At 35.6% G+C, this 14,962-nt stretch overlaps 1 protein-coding gene across 7 annotated transcripts in view; it reads left to right on the forward strand.

The window, feature by feature from the left end:
* Positions 1 to 14,962, forward strand: part of UBP1 (upstream binding protein 1) — a 36,217-nt gene that overhangs the window by 10,678 nt on the left and 10,577 nt on the right. For 5 of the 7 annotated variants that reach the window (XR_005556001.1, XR_005556004.1, XR_005556003.1 and 2 more), the window contains 6 exons: positions 1,403 to 1,555; positions 1,710 to 1,820; positions 2,306 to 2,413; positions 6,354 to 6,454; positions 12,545 to 12,599; positions 12,706 to 12,799. Coding sequence is in view for 3 of the 7 variants with exons in the window: in XM_039336959.1 (XP_039192893.1) it covers positions 1,403 to 1,555; positions 1,710 to 1,820; positions 2,306 to 2,413; positions 6,354 to 6,454; positions 12,545 to 12,599; positions 12,706 to 12,799 (622 nt within the window). In the remaining 4 variants the exon portion in view is untranslated. The remainder of the gene's footprint in view (positions 1 to 1,402; positions 1,556 to 1,709; positions 1,821 to 2,305; positions 2,414 to 6,353; positions 6,455 to 12,544; positions 12,600 to 12,705; positions 12,800 to 14,962) is intronic. The other 2 variants (XR_005556002.1, XM_039336960.1) reach the window with 1 other exon arrangement.

Here is a 14,962-nt window from a genome sequence, read left to right on the forward strand (position 1 = left end):
GGCCCAGTACTCTTCAACATCTTCATCAACGATTTGGATGAAGGGATAGATGGGGAACTCATCAAATTTGCAGACGACACCAAGCTGGCAGGAATAGCCAACACTCCAGAAGACAGGCTTAAGATACAGAAGGATCTGGACAGACTTGAACACTGGGCACTAACTAACAAAATGAAATTCAATGGTGAAAAAAGCAAGGTTCTACATTTAGGCAAGAAAAACAAATGCACAAGTACAGCATAGGTGGCACCATGCTCAATAGTAGTAACTGTGAGAGGGACCTCGGAGTCCTAGTAGACAATCACTTAAATATGAGCCAGCAGTGTGCTGCAGCTGCCAAAAAGGCCAACACAGTGCTAGGCTGCAGTAACAGAGGGATAGAATCAAGATCACGTGAAGTATTAATACCAATCTTCAATGCCTTGGTAAGGCCACACTTGGAATACTGCATCCAGTTTTGGTCACCACGATGTAAAAAAGATGTTGAGACTCTAGAAAGAGTACAGAGAAGAGCAACAAAGATGATTAGGGGACTGGAGGTTAAAACATATAAGGAACGGTTGCTAGAATTGGGTATGTCTAGTTTAACGAAGAGAAGGACAAGGGGGGACATGATAGCAGTATTCCAATATCTCAGGGGATGCCATAAAGAAGAGGGAATTAAGCTATTTTTGAAAGCACCTGAAGGCAGGACAAGAAGCAACGGGTGGAAACTAATCAAGGAGAGAAGCAACCTAGAACTAAGGAGAAACTTCCTGACAGTGAGAACAATTAATCAGTGGAACAGCTTGCCTCCAGAAGCAGTAAATGCTCCAACACTGGAAGTTTTTAAGAAGAGACTGGACAGCCATTTGTCCAAATGGTGTAGGGTTTCCTGCCCGAGCAGGGGGTTGGACTAGATGACCTCCAAGGTCCCTTCCAACTTTACTATTATTATTATTATTAATGAACCCCATCCACTGGCTGCAGGCAGCACATGAAACCACGCCCTCTCTGGTCCGTGGAAAAATCTTTCTCCACAGAACTGGTCCCTGGTGCTCAAAAGGTTGGGGGCCTCTGCTCTAGGGAATCTTAAATCCAGCTAGAGAAAGCATTCAAGCAATACATTATGGTAAAAATATGTTTTCCTCTTGCTTGTCCTTGTCATTTGGCATTCAGAAGTTTAATGCTTCTAAATCTTGAGTTCCATTTTTTAGTCTGGGTAATCTGCAGTGGCTTTATTTTATATATATATATATACTAATTGCTTGGGATAGATGATAACAGTGATTTATCTTTCTGAGGCAACAGTTTCTATTTTAATACAAAAATGTTCTGTATAAATCTAAAATGTCTGTTAAAGCCAGAAAAACAGAATGTATCTTTGCATGTTACTTTGGTTTGCTTTTATTTTTTCCCCCAGGTACATTGTATCAGCACAGAATTTACACCTCGTAAACATGGAGGTGAAAAAGGAGTTCCATTTAGAATACAGGTTGACACTTTTAAACAAGCAGAAAATGGAGAGTACACTGATCATCTGCATTCAGCCAGCTGTCAAATCAAAGTGTTTAAAGTAAGAAAGTTAAATACATTTTTGGGAGTGGCATTAAAAAATGGCAATAAAAAATGGAATTTATTTTTTTACTAATTAATTTCCTTCCTTCCTTCCTTCCTTCCTTCCTTCCATCCACCATCCATCCATCCATCCTTCATAATTTTATTTTTAGCCAAAAGGGGCAGACAGAAAACAAAAAACAGATAGAGAAAAGATGGAGAAGCGAACTGCCCGTGAAAAGGAAAAATATCAGTCTTCATACGATACTACAATTCTCTCTGAGGTAAGAATAATGAAATGTTTTATTTGTTAAGATAAATAATACAGAGTACACCTGGCCTGCTTTAAGCAGTAAGTTAGGTTTCAAAGGGTGGGGGTTAAGCAGAATATATGTAAAGGCAAAATTTATTTGGCAGTTGTAGATCACAATGAAATAGAAGACCTATAAGATTTAGGATCAAGAAAATAGGTACTCTGTTAAAGCATTTAGGTTACTCATGGCTATCTCATATACATATCTGAAAACCCAGTGTTAAAAATATTGTATTAGGATTTGTTTTTTCCTTGTCAGTTTGGACCTACAATTGTATTTAAAAAGTTAATGGATTCATGGGCAGAGCCTCACTGGCCTTTTGTATTTCTTTTTATTTAAACACCAGTGAGTTTTCTATAGCTTTCTAAAGATTGCAGATGTTTTTAAAAGGCTTTAAAAATTTTCCTCACTGTATAATGAAAAGAAATTGATCCACATCTTTGGTGTTTGTCCAGATGAGGCTTGAGCCTATAATTGAAGATGCAGTTGAACATGAGCAGAAAAAGTCCAGCAAGCGGACTTTGCCAGCAGACTACGGTGATTCTCTGGCAAAGCGAGGCAGTGTAAGGGACTTCTGCTTACTTTTCATTGTGCAAGTTATCTTGTGCAGTGTTAGATATAGGACCAATTTCTATCATCCATGATCGAAAACAAAGATTTTTCCTGGGCTGGCTTAATTTTATTCACTTTTGCTTACTGCAAATTATTTCATACTTATTTCCTAGAGAGAAATGCTTCCTAAATCTAACACCTAAGTAAAATGTTAGGCCTGTAACACTTATAAAAATCAAGAGCTGTAGTTTACACATGAAATGGCTATGTTGAATAATAAATTGTGTTCTTGAAAGCCAATTTCTCATATGTAATTAATGAAATCAGATATAGCAGTAATTAATTAGTTGAGATGTATATTTCCTTATTTTGGCTTGCATGTTTTAGCAAACTGTTTCATCAAAATGGTTGCAGTAAAGATCCTCTTGCCTTTTTGATTATACGTTTTCCATTTCTTGGGGTTTTTTTAATGTAAGAACTATAAAAAATTCTTATACTTTGTATGTATGCTTAATGTGCAAATATGTACATTTTTTCACATGTACTGAATGGTACTAGTATAGTCCTCTTCTACTTATAATAAAGGGGATTGTCTAAGAGAGTTAGAATGGAGGCTGCTACCTTTTAAGAATCAGTCTGCCTGAATAACTGGTCTTTTTATTGTGCTTGCAGTCTTTAGTAAGACTAGTACTAAGTATAGGTTCCCAAATCCTCTCTACTGGGCCCATATACATATTCCTGTAGCATGCCAATCCTGTTCATCCTTAAAGAGACTAATGCTAGAGTGCTGCTGTTGTTTTGTATGATACCAGCTGCAGTTCCTCATCAATATTATCTTATAATAAAAACAATTTCACAATCTTATCTTTTAAAAACATATATTTTTTTAATTCCACTATTCCTTGAAGGAGATCAAGATGACTATTTTCACTCACTGAATCTTGATAATAGTTCTGTTACATAGCTTGAATTGAAATTTGATGAGTAAGATTTTTCACTGACCTTAATGTTTGTTAAATTGAATCCTGAGTTCAACACATAATACTTTTGTTCGACAAGAGTTCTGCCAAAGTATTCTCTCCCTAGATTATGATATGTTTTGTGATCAATGGCAATTCTCTGAATTGGATACAGCCAAGAATTCCGAGCTATTATTTATGAGGAAATCAGCAAATTCCCTCCCATACACTCCAAAGAACAGTCAGGTTTTTACAAAGGGCACATGATTTCAGTTTAGCTGCTTTGCTCATTTGATATAAAGCAATTTGATGAGTTTAATAGAAAGATGTGGCCAGGGATTAGTGTATCTTTGTGATGGTTTTTATTGATTCTGCCTTATTAATATGCCAACTAGAGCAAGCTACTAAAAGCTACTATCCTAGCTTTTAGGATAGTAAAATCAAATCCACCTACATAGACAACAGAATTAAAAATAAAAGAGAAGCTCTTTTTCATAGGTCTGCTTTTGAATCCCGCGGGCTTTGTATTTATAAAGAGGTTAAAATTTCCCATGTTCTTAACATATTCCTTCTTTTCCTATAGCTTTAGCATGGATGCTTTCTGAGATGAGGATTGTTGTAGTCAGATAATTATAGACTGCTTCATTAAGTACAAGGAATTGCAAATCTGCCTTGCCTAAGATAGCCAACAATAAAAGCCCACCGGGGAAGTAATGAGCAATTTGCAAAGCTTTGCCTAGTCAAATGTGTTCTCCCAAGTGTAACTTTTCAACAAGGTAGGGAAAGCGTGCAGAGCATGGCTTCTGGAATTCTTTCCAATCCCTTAACAATAGCAACACTGTGGGTCATGTGACCAGGGGAGGAAGAGGGAGGAGGTTTAGAATCAAGGAGTTGGCAATATTCTAAACCACACCATCTGCCTCTTCCACAGGGATATATGGGAGATTTTTTCCAGGATTTCTTTTCCTGCAAATTCTCATGAAGTCCAACCAGTTTTTGAATTAATTTTTATTTTGCCAGCTTTTGTCTCCACACTGGATTTGACTTTTTCTGTTCTGTTCTGTTCAGCATTTGGAGAGTTGTTTTCTTATGAACAATTGAATCCCCATTCACCTTATTTCTTTCCAATACTCTGTTGAATTGGAAAGAATAAAAGTCTTAAATGCTATTAATGGATTTAAATATTTTTATTAACTTCAATTTTTAAATGAATAGTGTTAAAGTTATTATATTTTATCATTTATAATAATAAATGATAAATTGGCATGGAAAGGAAAAACTTTAATCATGAGAAAAATAAGTATTAACTAAAAATTAATGTTTTTTTCCCTCCAATGCATAGAATTGAGCAGTTTATTTTAATGGGAGCCCTATTGTATGTACCTGCCATAATCTACATAGTATATATTATAAATTAAAATGCTATTGTCCTTTAACAGTATAATAAATATAAAATATAAGCTCTATTTTTCAAAGTGGATTTAATGATATTTTTTCATAACTCTCAGTTTTAATTTTATATTAAATCAATGAAACTTTAAGAAGCATAGCAAAAAATGAACAAGCAGAGCCTTTGTAAGAAGTAATATAAATGCTTACAATAAGTTGTAGATAACTGAAACATATATTTACACTGTCTGAAATACATAACTTATTCTTGCTCATCAGAAATGAACAAAGAGCTGTCAATACTATAAATCTCTGCTATCAGTAATGTATTTATGTTTTATTTTGTCACCATTTTTCATTGCTGAGGAGCAAGTAGATTTTATATATAGAGAGATGACAAGATAGCTAGAGAGTGTATTATTTATTCAGTAGTCATAGCAGTATGATACGCTCCACTGGTCTTTCAAAATTTTCTGCTGAAAATGATGTTGCTGTTTCTTTAATTCAGCAAAAGGAAACCAGTACAGATATAAATTCCAATTCCCTTTGTTAGTGGTTTATGAGATTTGGAATCCAAAAAAGAGAAAATATGTGAGAAGAAGAGTAATAATAACTTTCAGGAGTTGCAATATCTGTTCCTGATATAACACTGTACTGATATTGCAAGATTAGTTACATGTTTTGCATGGTTCACTATACACCTACATCACATCCATCACTAACTGTAATCCATCAATTCACTTTGTAAAGTGGTGCGTAATCTCCATTTTTGCCATCTCAGGCAAACTGTTTATCATCAAGTCATAGTTTGCAGCAAATTGCTCTGAGGTGCACACATAGCATTTGCTAGCAACTCCTTAAACATGTGGCTTTTCCCAAAATTCCACTGGAGCTGTGAACGGCAGCTTCAGGATCCTGGAGAGGCAGCTGCTTTAAGGAGTTACAGACAGGTAGTACCAATTAATCTGAAGCTTTGTGTGGTTTAGATGAATTTCAAAGATTCACAGTGTTGCAGTCTCATTGTATAATATATTTTTGCCTTCTCATTGAAGATTATAAGAATTTTTATAATAACTAGTGCACATATACTTAGTTTCTTGGTACTTTTCCACAGAGTCCACTTGCATTTAAAATAATCAGTAATTTACTCTAAACAAAGTTTCCAATTACATTTTAATCATATAGGGCTAAAAGAAGAGACGACATCTGAAATTTTTTTTTAGTTCATATAGTGAGTTGATATCAGAATGCTTAAGATTATTTGCTGTAAAGCGACAATTGTGCTTTCTCATTATTACTTTTTCCACAGATGCTATCACTAATTCATAGTACTTTGTACAGAATTTAAATATAGAGCTTTGATTATTTTTTTGCCAAATGGAATTCCTTTGATAGCTAAATATGAGAGAAACAAGTCTATGTATGAGAATAAAGGCATTACTAACCAAAGAGCCTATAAATGCATGCACAGAAAATAAAGGATGAATATTATTTAATAACATGAGGACTGAAACTTATAAAAGTTAATACCAGAGCTAAATTCTTATAATGTAATCCTAGTGGTAATGATTAAACTGCTGTTTAATATTTTTCTTTATTCTAGTGTTCACCATGGCCTGATACGCCTGCATTTGTGAATAGTAGCCCTACTCCAACGCCAGCTTTTACTTCTTCTCCACATACTACTTACAGTGTCCCAGACAGGTATATTTGACTTCTAAGCTGATATGACATATTAAATCAAGATTGAAGTTCAGGATAATATTAAATGTTGTGACAAAAATAAAATTGCCAATCAGAAATTTCTGTATAATTAACATGAAAGCATTTTTTGATTTAAATGTACTCCTTTACTTCATTATATGATACCTTGCATCACTGAAATAAAGAGGAAATAAGATGGGGAGTTCCTGGCTAATTAAACTTTTAAGAATATCAAAACTTGCAAGATTTCTTGCTACATTATGAAAATGAAGATTAAAAGACTTATTAATAACCTGTATTAGGACTTGGAGGCAAATAGTATGCCCTGTCTGATCCTGCTAGATCTTTTACTAGCATTCTTTAAAAGATCATGGCATTGTTATGGGCTTTCTGCAGGGTTTGGAGATTTGAGACAGTGCTTTACAGTTGTTCCTGTCATTTCTTAAGTGGGCAATTCCAGTCAATATTGTTTAGAAAAAATAGATCAAGCCTTAGGCGCTTTAGTATGGTGTGCCTTAGGCATATTTGTTTAGCATCCATATGGCACTTCTTCATGAATTTTGGTTTAGACATCATTATGCTGATACTGCTCATTTTATCTGCTAGGCTCAGATGGATGTGTGTGTGTGTGTATGAGAGAGAGAGAGCGGGGGGAGGAGGAGAGAGAGAAAGATCTCAAACTGGAATCTGAACACTCTGAGAGACTGGACAGGCTTAAGCAGACTGTTGAATCCTAGCACCAGTTATTGCTGATACAATGGATATTCCCTATATAGCTCTTGACAGGTAAGGGATGATGCATAATCTCAGTTTTTTTCCTGACTCACAGCTCCTCTTAAAGAAATCGTGGGAAGCCATGGTCAGAGAATCTTTAAATAAAGCAATTTCCATGGTCAGAGAGTCATTAAATAAAGCAATTTCCCCCATTCTTGGACAAGGAAGCAATGACTTACACACTTGTCAATTTAGCTAGATTATTACAACTCATTGTGCCCTTGAAGTGAATTCAGAATTTGCAACAGGTAAGGAATTAACAGGCCACTTACTGACTAATTTATCAGGATTTCCCTAATATTGCAGAGGTTGCACTGCTAACTAGTTGCTTCAAGATCCTGTTAAAGGTATCTAAAGCCTATTACAGTTTGCACCCTTATTTTTGAGAACATATTCTGGTAGAATCTGCCCACCTTATCCAGATACTTTTTTTTAAAATGGTGATGGCATTCCAATAAGAAAATCAGCCTATTAGTAACTAGATGTTACAGATAGTCCTTGACTTTTTTATTATTATTAAAGTTTTTGTTTTTTTTCCAAAGTTAAACTATAAACTCAAAAAAGGGGAACAAGACAAAAAAATGTGCATATAAACAAAAGAACAAGCATATACAATGATTGAGCAGTCTGGTGGCCTAGTGGTGGAGTTCTTGTTTCACAAATCAGGAGGCTGTTAAATTGGAATCAGGTAGCGACAAGCACAAAGAAACTATCTGCTGTAAGCTGTAGGCATCAATAAGGGCATCCAACCAGTAAACAGTCAGCTACATTCAGTCACCCCAATTCCACCTCAATGCAAGGGATTGCAGAGTTGTTAAAAGAAAAACAGATAGATTGTCCTCCCAGTTGAATACCGATAAGTATATTTCAACAATAGTAGTTTTCCCCTACTTCTACAATTTATGAACTTCTACAGTTCTATTTATTCAGCCAATTTGACCTACCATCTATCTATTGTAAAAAAGAAGAGTTAACAGAACCCAGAAATTTGCTGAACAGAAGTTTAGCAAAGCTAAACTTCAAAGCCCTCTGTAAACAAATCTATTATTATATTTAACTTGCAGAAAGTCAATAGCAACTTTTAATCTATCTTAAGCCCATTGAAGTCATTATTTCTGATCCATTCAAGATCAAATATCCTGATTTTTAATAATAAAACTTTTCTTTAAAATTGTAGCTGGGTTCTTTCCAAACAATTACATCTCAATCCCCAGAGTCATAAATCTCTGTTGTAAATATCTCTGCAGCACTTGTTCAGCAGGTTTTCCTGTGAATTGAAACACAGCATCTCTTGACAATTGACTTCTAATTTCATAAAATAGGACTGTTTCACAATCTCCATCATTTTCTTAAGAAGGACCAGATCATTACTCATTCTGTCATCTTTAAGTTTTTTTAATTCATGCCTCTTTCAGCCTCCAACGAACCTCCTATTCTCAAACAAAACTCCTTCTCCTTCACATCTGTCAACAAGTTCCAATCCACCCAACTGCAAATCTGATTTAGCTGCTGTTACCTGCATCTGGATGTCATCCTTGGGTTGATTTAAAACTAGTTTAATTCATTAAATTTTTTATTTAAATTTTCATTTATGTTTGTAAATTGGAAAACATTTCTTTTTCAACTTATAACCTCAACTTATTACCATAATTGGGATCAGAATTTCTGTTGCTGAGTGATGTTATTGTTAAGTCATCACATGATAAGTCCAACTTTATGACCTTTTTACTGTGGTTTTAAAGTGAATCACATGATCATTAAGTGAATCTAGCTTTCCCAATTGACTTTGCTTGTCAGAAGCTGGCTGAGAAGGTAACATCATGATCATATGATCCAAAAGGCTGCAACCATTGTGAATGAGTGAACTGCCAAACATCCAAATTTGCAGTTATGTGATCCTGGAAGTAGCATGATGGTTTTAACTTTAAAACTTTAAGTCATTTTTTCAGCGTCTATCATAACTTTGATCCTTTGTTAAATGAATGGCCATAAATCAAGAATTATCTATATTGTATTTTTATTAAATAGTGTTTAATGCTTTTCCCATTTTTATTTATACAAATTTTTGGATTCTTCTATTACATTTATTTGCGCCTATCTCGCTGTGGGGCTACTCTAGGCGGCTTAAAATAAAGAGAAAGAAATGAAAAGAGTATAAACCAAACGGAAGTAAAATAATAGAACAATAAAATGAACAATAAAAAAAGATAATACTTCAGATCAGAGCAAGGGGGAGAGGTGGAAATTGCCATCAGTCCAGCAGCCATCACCCCCATTTGGCTCCCAGGTCAACCAGCAGAGCCAGATCTTCAGGCTCTTGCAGAAGGATAGGGTGGGGAGCAAATCTTACCCTAGAGCAGTGGTTCTCAACCTGTGGGTCGGGACCCCATTTGGGGTCGAACGACCATTTCACGGGGGTCGCCAAACAAGGCTGTCCGCCATTTTTTTCCCCTTTGGCCACGCCCCTGGCAACCAGTGATGTATAAGTGGTTGGGGGTCACCACAACATGGGGAACTATATTATGGGGTCGTGGCATTAGAAAGGTTGAGAACCACTGCCCTAGAGCAACATGTCATGTGACATGTTGCGATGTATCACGACTTTTTTCCCATTGCTGGAGTGGGACCAGTTTCAGCATGATGCATCTGGCCTGCGTGCCGGTAGTTTGACAGAGGATTGGATGTTCCAAAGGATAGCTGCTGCAGCAGAGAAGGCTCTTCTTCTGGATGCTGATAGTTGGCACTTTTTGACTAACAGGATACATAGTAGGCCCTCTCTGCCGGCACAAATAGGATGAGCTTGTCGTAGTGGGACTGAATAGTTCTTCAGGTAGTCTGGACGTCTCCCATTAAGAGCTTAAAGTTGTAATGCACCCCTTGAACTGCGTTAGGAGCAGACTGATAGCTAGTGAAATTTGTAGAGTAGAAGTGTAATATGGGCCATCCTAGGAGTTCCAAAGACTGCTCTTACTGCCACACTTTACACCAGCGCTTTGAAGTCGATTTCAAAGGTAGTTCAGATGAGAGATGACTTGGGTTCAGATGAGAGATAACTTGGATTTGGCAACTGAGCACAGGAAGTCATTTGCAGTAGGTGCGTAAGAAAGTTTGCAGTAGATGCACAAATTGGAACTGTATAAAAGCTCTCCTAGTCACCCCACCAACTACTCTTTGAGCAAGAGAGATGAGTCCAGGAGAACCCCTAAGTTACAAACTGGATATAAACAGGGTAGTGCAATCCCATCCAAAACTAATGATGTCAAAAATCAAGTCTTGAGGCTCCATGCATCCATAGCAGTCTTGCCAGAGTTCAAGTGAAATCTGTTGTCCCCCATCCAGATCCCTGCAAGCATCATGCGAGAGCAGAGACAGCATTACTCTGGTCCCTAGATATAGGGATGTATTGCTGAATATCATCAACGTATTGATGATATGTCAATACATGGTGATGAATGATCTCACCCAACGGCTTCATAGAGATGTTAAGTAGGAGAGGATAGAATACTGAGCAGACTGGGGCTAGATCTCACTCCTTATCAACACAGATTGGAATGACCTTGGAGAAAGGAGCTGAACCATGCAAAACTTTGCTACCCAGCCCCAACTCATGTAGCCAGCCTAAAAGCATACCAAGCTTGATGGGTATTAAAGGCTTCTAAGAGGTCAAGTAGGATGAGAATTGTTGCACTATCCCTTTCCCGCCAGAGATTATCCATGAGTGTGACTAAGACTGTCTCTGTTCCATGGCCCAGCTGAATTCTGACTGAATTCTGACTGACTGGTCCAAGATATCCATTTTTTTCAGGACCCCCTAGAGCTACCGAACAACTACCTTTTCTACCATCTTTTCCCAAATAGGGAAGAGGGAAGACTGGACGAAAGTTGTCAGGTGGGTTCAAGAGATGTTTTTTTAAGGATAGGACAAATCAAGGCATCCTCAGGAATGTCCCCTCTTGCAATGAGGAGTTTATCACTGAACCCACTTAATGGTGACCTTTTCTGAAGGCTTTTACAGCTAAGAGGGACAGGTCTAATTGATAGATGATTGAATTGTCTATTTCTTTAGGTCGAACAGAGTCAAACTGTTTTTGGATGTTTTTTTTTAATTGAAAATTTTTATTTTTTAACATATAAACATTATAAAAATACAATAAAATTTTAAAATAAAATAAATTCATAAGCAACCATTGTCTATACTACCTTTACCCCCCCCCCCTTACCCTCCCACCCCCAACCCCCCTCCCTTCACTTCCCAGAGCAGAATACAGGGTTAATAATAACAAAATTTATAATAATAAAAAAAGAAAAGAAAAGAAGAAAAGAAAAAAATGTCATAATTAACCTTTAACTCCATAACCTATAAAACAATTCTCTATAATATTTAATATTCATTCATAAAATAAATGAAACTTTTTAATTCCATACTTTTTCTGAATATAATCTATCCACCTTCTCCATACAATAATATATCTTTCTTGTGTATGATCCTTTAAATAAGCAGAAATTTTTGCCATTTCTGCAAAACTAGATACTTTAAATATCCATTCTTCTAAAGTAGGCAAAGAATCTTTCTTCCAGTATAAACCTACTAATAACCTTGCTGCAGTTAATAAATTCAACATCAAAATAGTTTCTTTTTCATTTAAGTCAACAAAAATACCAAGTAAAAATAGTTGAGGAGTAAACTTTATCTTTCTTCTAAAAATCTTTTGAATGTTCCACCAAATCATAATCCAAAAAGCCTTTACTTTTTTACAATTCCACCAAATATGAAAGTATGTCGCATCATTATTGCCACATTTCCAACATTTGGGCTGTATATTGGAGTACATACAAGATAATTTTTTAGGATCTAAATGCCATCTATAAAACATTTTATAGAAATTTTCTCTCAAATTTTGAGCTTGTGTAAATTTAACATTTCTTGTCCAAATTGTCTCCCATAAATAAACTGTTTTTGGATGTTAATTGTAAGCAAGAGTCACCAAAAAGTGGCATACAGATAAGTGGAAATAAATAGATTTGCCTAACTAATCAAATGCTGTCTAATACCAATATTTTTATATTTCCAGCATGCCAAATGAAATTACCTTGAAAAATATCTTAAATTGTTATAACTACTGTTTATGACAACCCAAATGCCACACTCTGATAAAAAGCTTCCAAAGAGATGATTATTTTTGTGTTGTTACTTTTAAGTAAGAAACTGTTTGCTATAGGAAAGTAGTTCAGATAAACCCTGCTGAATCAGACCCCTGATTCCATAGAACTTTTTTAACTTTGTAATTTTCCTTTGTCAAATTTCTGCTTATTTAGTAATTCATCATCTCCAAATCATCAAGGAGAAGGAATTTCCCTAGCAGGTGGTGAGGTAAATGCCAATTTCTCATCTATCAAGAAACTTGTCATATTATTTTCAGACTCACTATCTTGAAAAAATCATAACATTGTACACTGCCTTTTCTCCTTTCTTCCAGCAACTTCATCCATCAGCCACAATCCAGGAAACCCAGCAGTGGTTGCTTAAACATAGATTTTCCACTTACACAAGGGTGTTTTCTAATTTCTCAGGTAGCTCAATATTTTACAAAGTTTGTTTTGTATTTTAAAGGTAATAATATGTTTCAGTTCAATTTATTTGTATGATTATAGATTACATATATCCAAGGTACTTTACTATATCTCTGCTTTAATTGGTATTTTTATAGCAAACTATAAGTATGACTTTACCACATCTAAAAGGGAGAATTTTTCATGTATCTGCAGAGTTGACTATGATCCAAAGACTTTTGCTAAGTACTTACTACCTGATATATACTTCATCAGTTCAGTGGAGGTTAAAATTATTTTGGTTCTAAAGTATATCAATCTGTTATTCCATATTTCTTTGCTATTTTATTGCCAACCCATTTTGGATATAACCTCTGCTTGGATTTTCATCCTAAGGCTGAACAATCTTCAGCCTTCACTATGTCAGTCTACATCTGGTGAAGTGTCCTTTCTGTAAATAAGTAAATGGAAACAACCTCTTTTCAGTACTATCAATTTACTCGTAAAATTAGAGCTTAGGATTTGGTTATAAAAGTTAAGAGTTGAGTCATCACAAAGCATAAATTTTGCATTACTCTGATCCCACACCATACCATATGCATTGTACCTTCAAGCAAATTGGTTGATAATATAGCCTTGTCTTTAAAATTCTTGTACTAAACTGATCATTATTCTGTAGACAGCATCAGAAACCAAGAACAATGTCCTTTAATTTTACACAAGAAGATAAAAATAGTTGATATCCCAAAATAAAGAACTAAAAAATAAGCAGCACAGAATATAACTGGAGAACTCATACTTTGAAAGTTGAATAGAACTATTTATGAACTAAATAGAAACACTGGATAACAGTCCCAACTTTTTAAAGTAGCACTTGAAAGTTATTTTTCATAGAGCACATGTTGGTGAATGACCTCTCCCAATAGTCTCATAATTGAGGAGAAGACCCTAACCCTAACCCTTGCAGCACCCAATAATGAAATGATATTTAACCTGTCCCCAATCGGTATCATCAGCTGTAACCAGCTGCTCAGGAATAGTGCCTCCCACTTCCAATCCTTGTAATCAGTTCAGATAAATACCATAGTTTGTGCTGAAGGCTGCCTAGAAGTCCAGCAGAACCAGGATAGCTGCATTGCTCTACACTGCTCCTGCCAATGGTCCTCAGTGAGAGTGATCAAAAAGTGTTCATTGCAATACCATAGCTGAATCTTGATTGAAAAGAATTCAGCTAATCTGTTTCATGCAAAGGAAAGTTGGAGACCTGTTAATTGTCTAAAATAAGCCAGATCAGGTAAACAAGTAATCCAAATCTGTAAACAAGATTCCATAGGAAGACTAGGACTATAGTCTATTGATAAAGGTTATAATAACAGACCATTGCAAGTCTGATTCCTTCCCCCAATCAATAAGGACAAGTCAGCCTAGGTGTTTTTATATTATCTCCCTTCCCAGGATTTATGGAATGCTACTGTCCTGTTTGTTAATATATGAGGATCTGAATATTTGCTTCAGGGCTGTCCTTCTGTGTCTCTGCATTGGTAGAATGATGATTTCTTGAAGAGTGACTCTAGTACAATCTGTTTCATAGTGGGAGGTGGAGTCAATGCATTTATCAATGTGACCTTTCAGGCTACCAACCAGGTAGGGTAGAAATATAGTCCACCAATGCTGGAGCTAATAGAATAGAGTACTGTTCTATTAGCTTAGCATTAACAAGTTCAAACCAATATTAGATAAGACCTACAAGACCTCAGCTGGGTTTGTTTATCTAGCATCTAACTCTGAGCAAAATTATTTATCTTCCAAATATTTAGTTTACCCCTAGTATACAGTCTTCCAATTGTTTTACACGTTAGGCACCTAGACAGATAACCTTTATTATTATTTTTTTACTGTGGGCACAATGGCACACATTAAAAATGAAATTTAGTTACTTGCTCTCAAAGTGTACACATATATAACACACATTTAAACATACTATATACAACATATGTATAGAACTACGCCCTTACATATAAGTAACATATAAATATTAATCACTGTCCATCTTGAATATGTAACAGAAGGAGGAAGCTTTAGAGTTCACAAGCTTAATACTGTATACAACTTATGTATAGAACTACACCCTTACATATAAGTAACATATAAATATTAATCACTGTCTATCTTGAATACATAAGG

This window comes from Crotalus tigris, unplaced genomic scaffold (assembly GCF_016545835.1).
Source record: "Crotalus tigris isolate CLP2741 ecotype Arizona unplaced genomic scaffold, ASM1654583v1 scf7180000017666.379230911805:20528666, whole genome shotgun sequence".
Classification (NCBI taxonomy): Eukaryota; Metazoa; Chordata; class Lepidosauria; order Squamata; family Viperidae; genus Crotalus; species Crotalus tigris.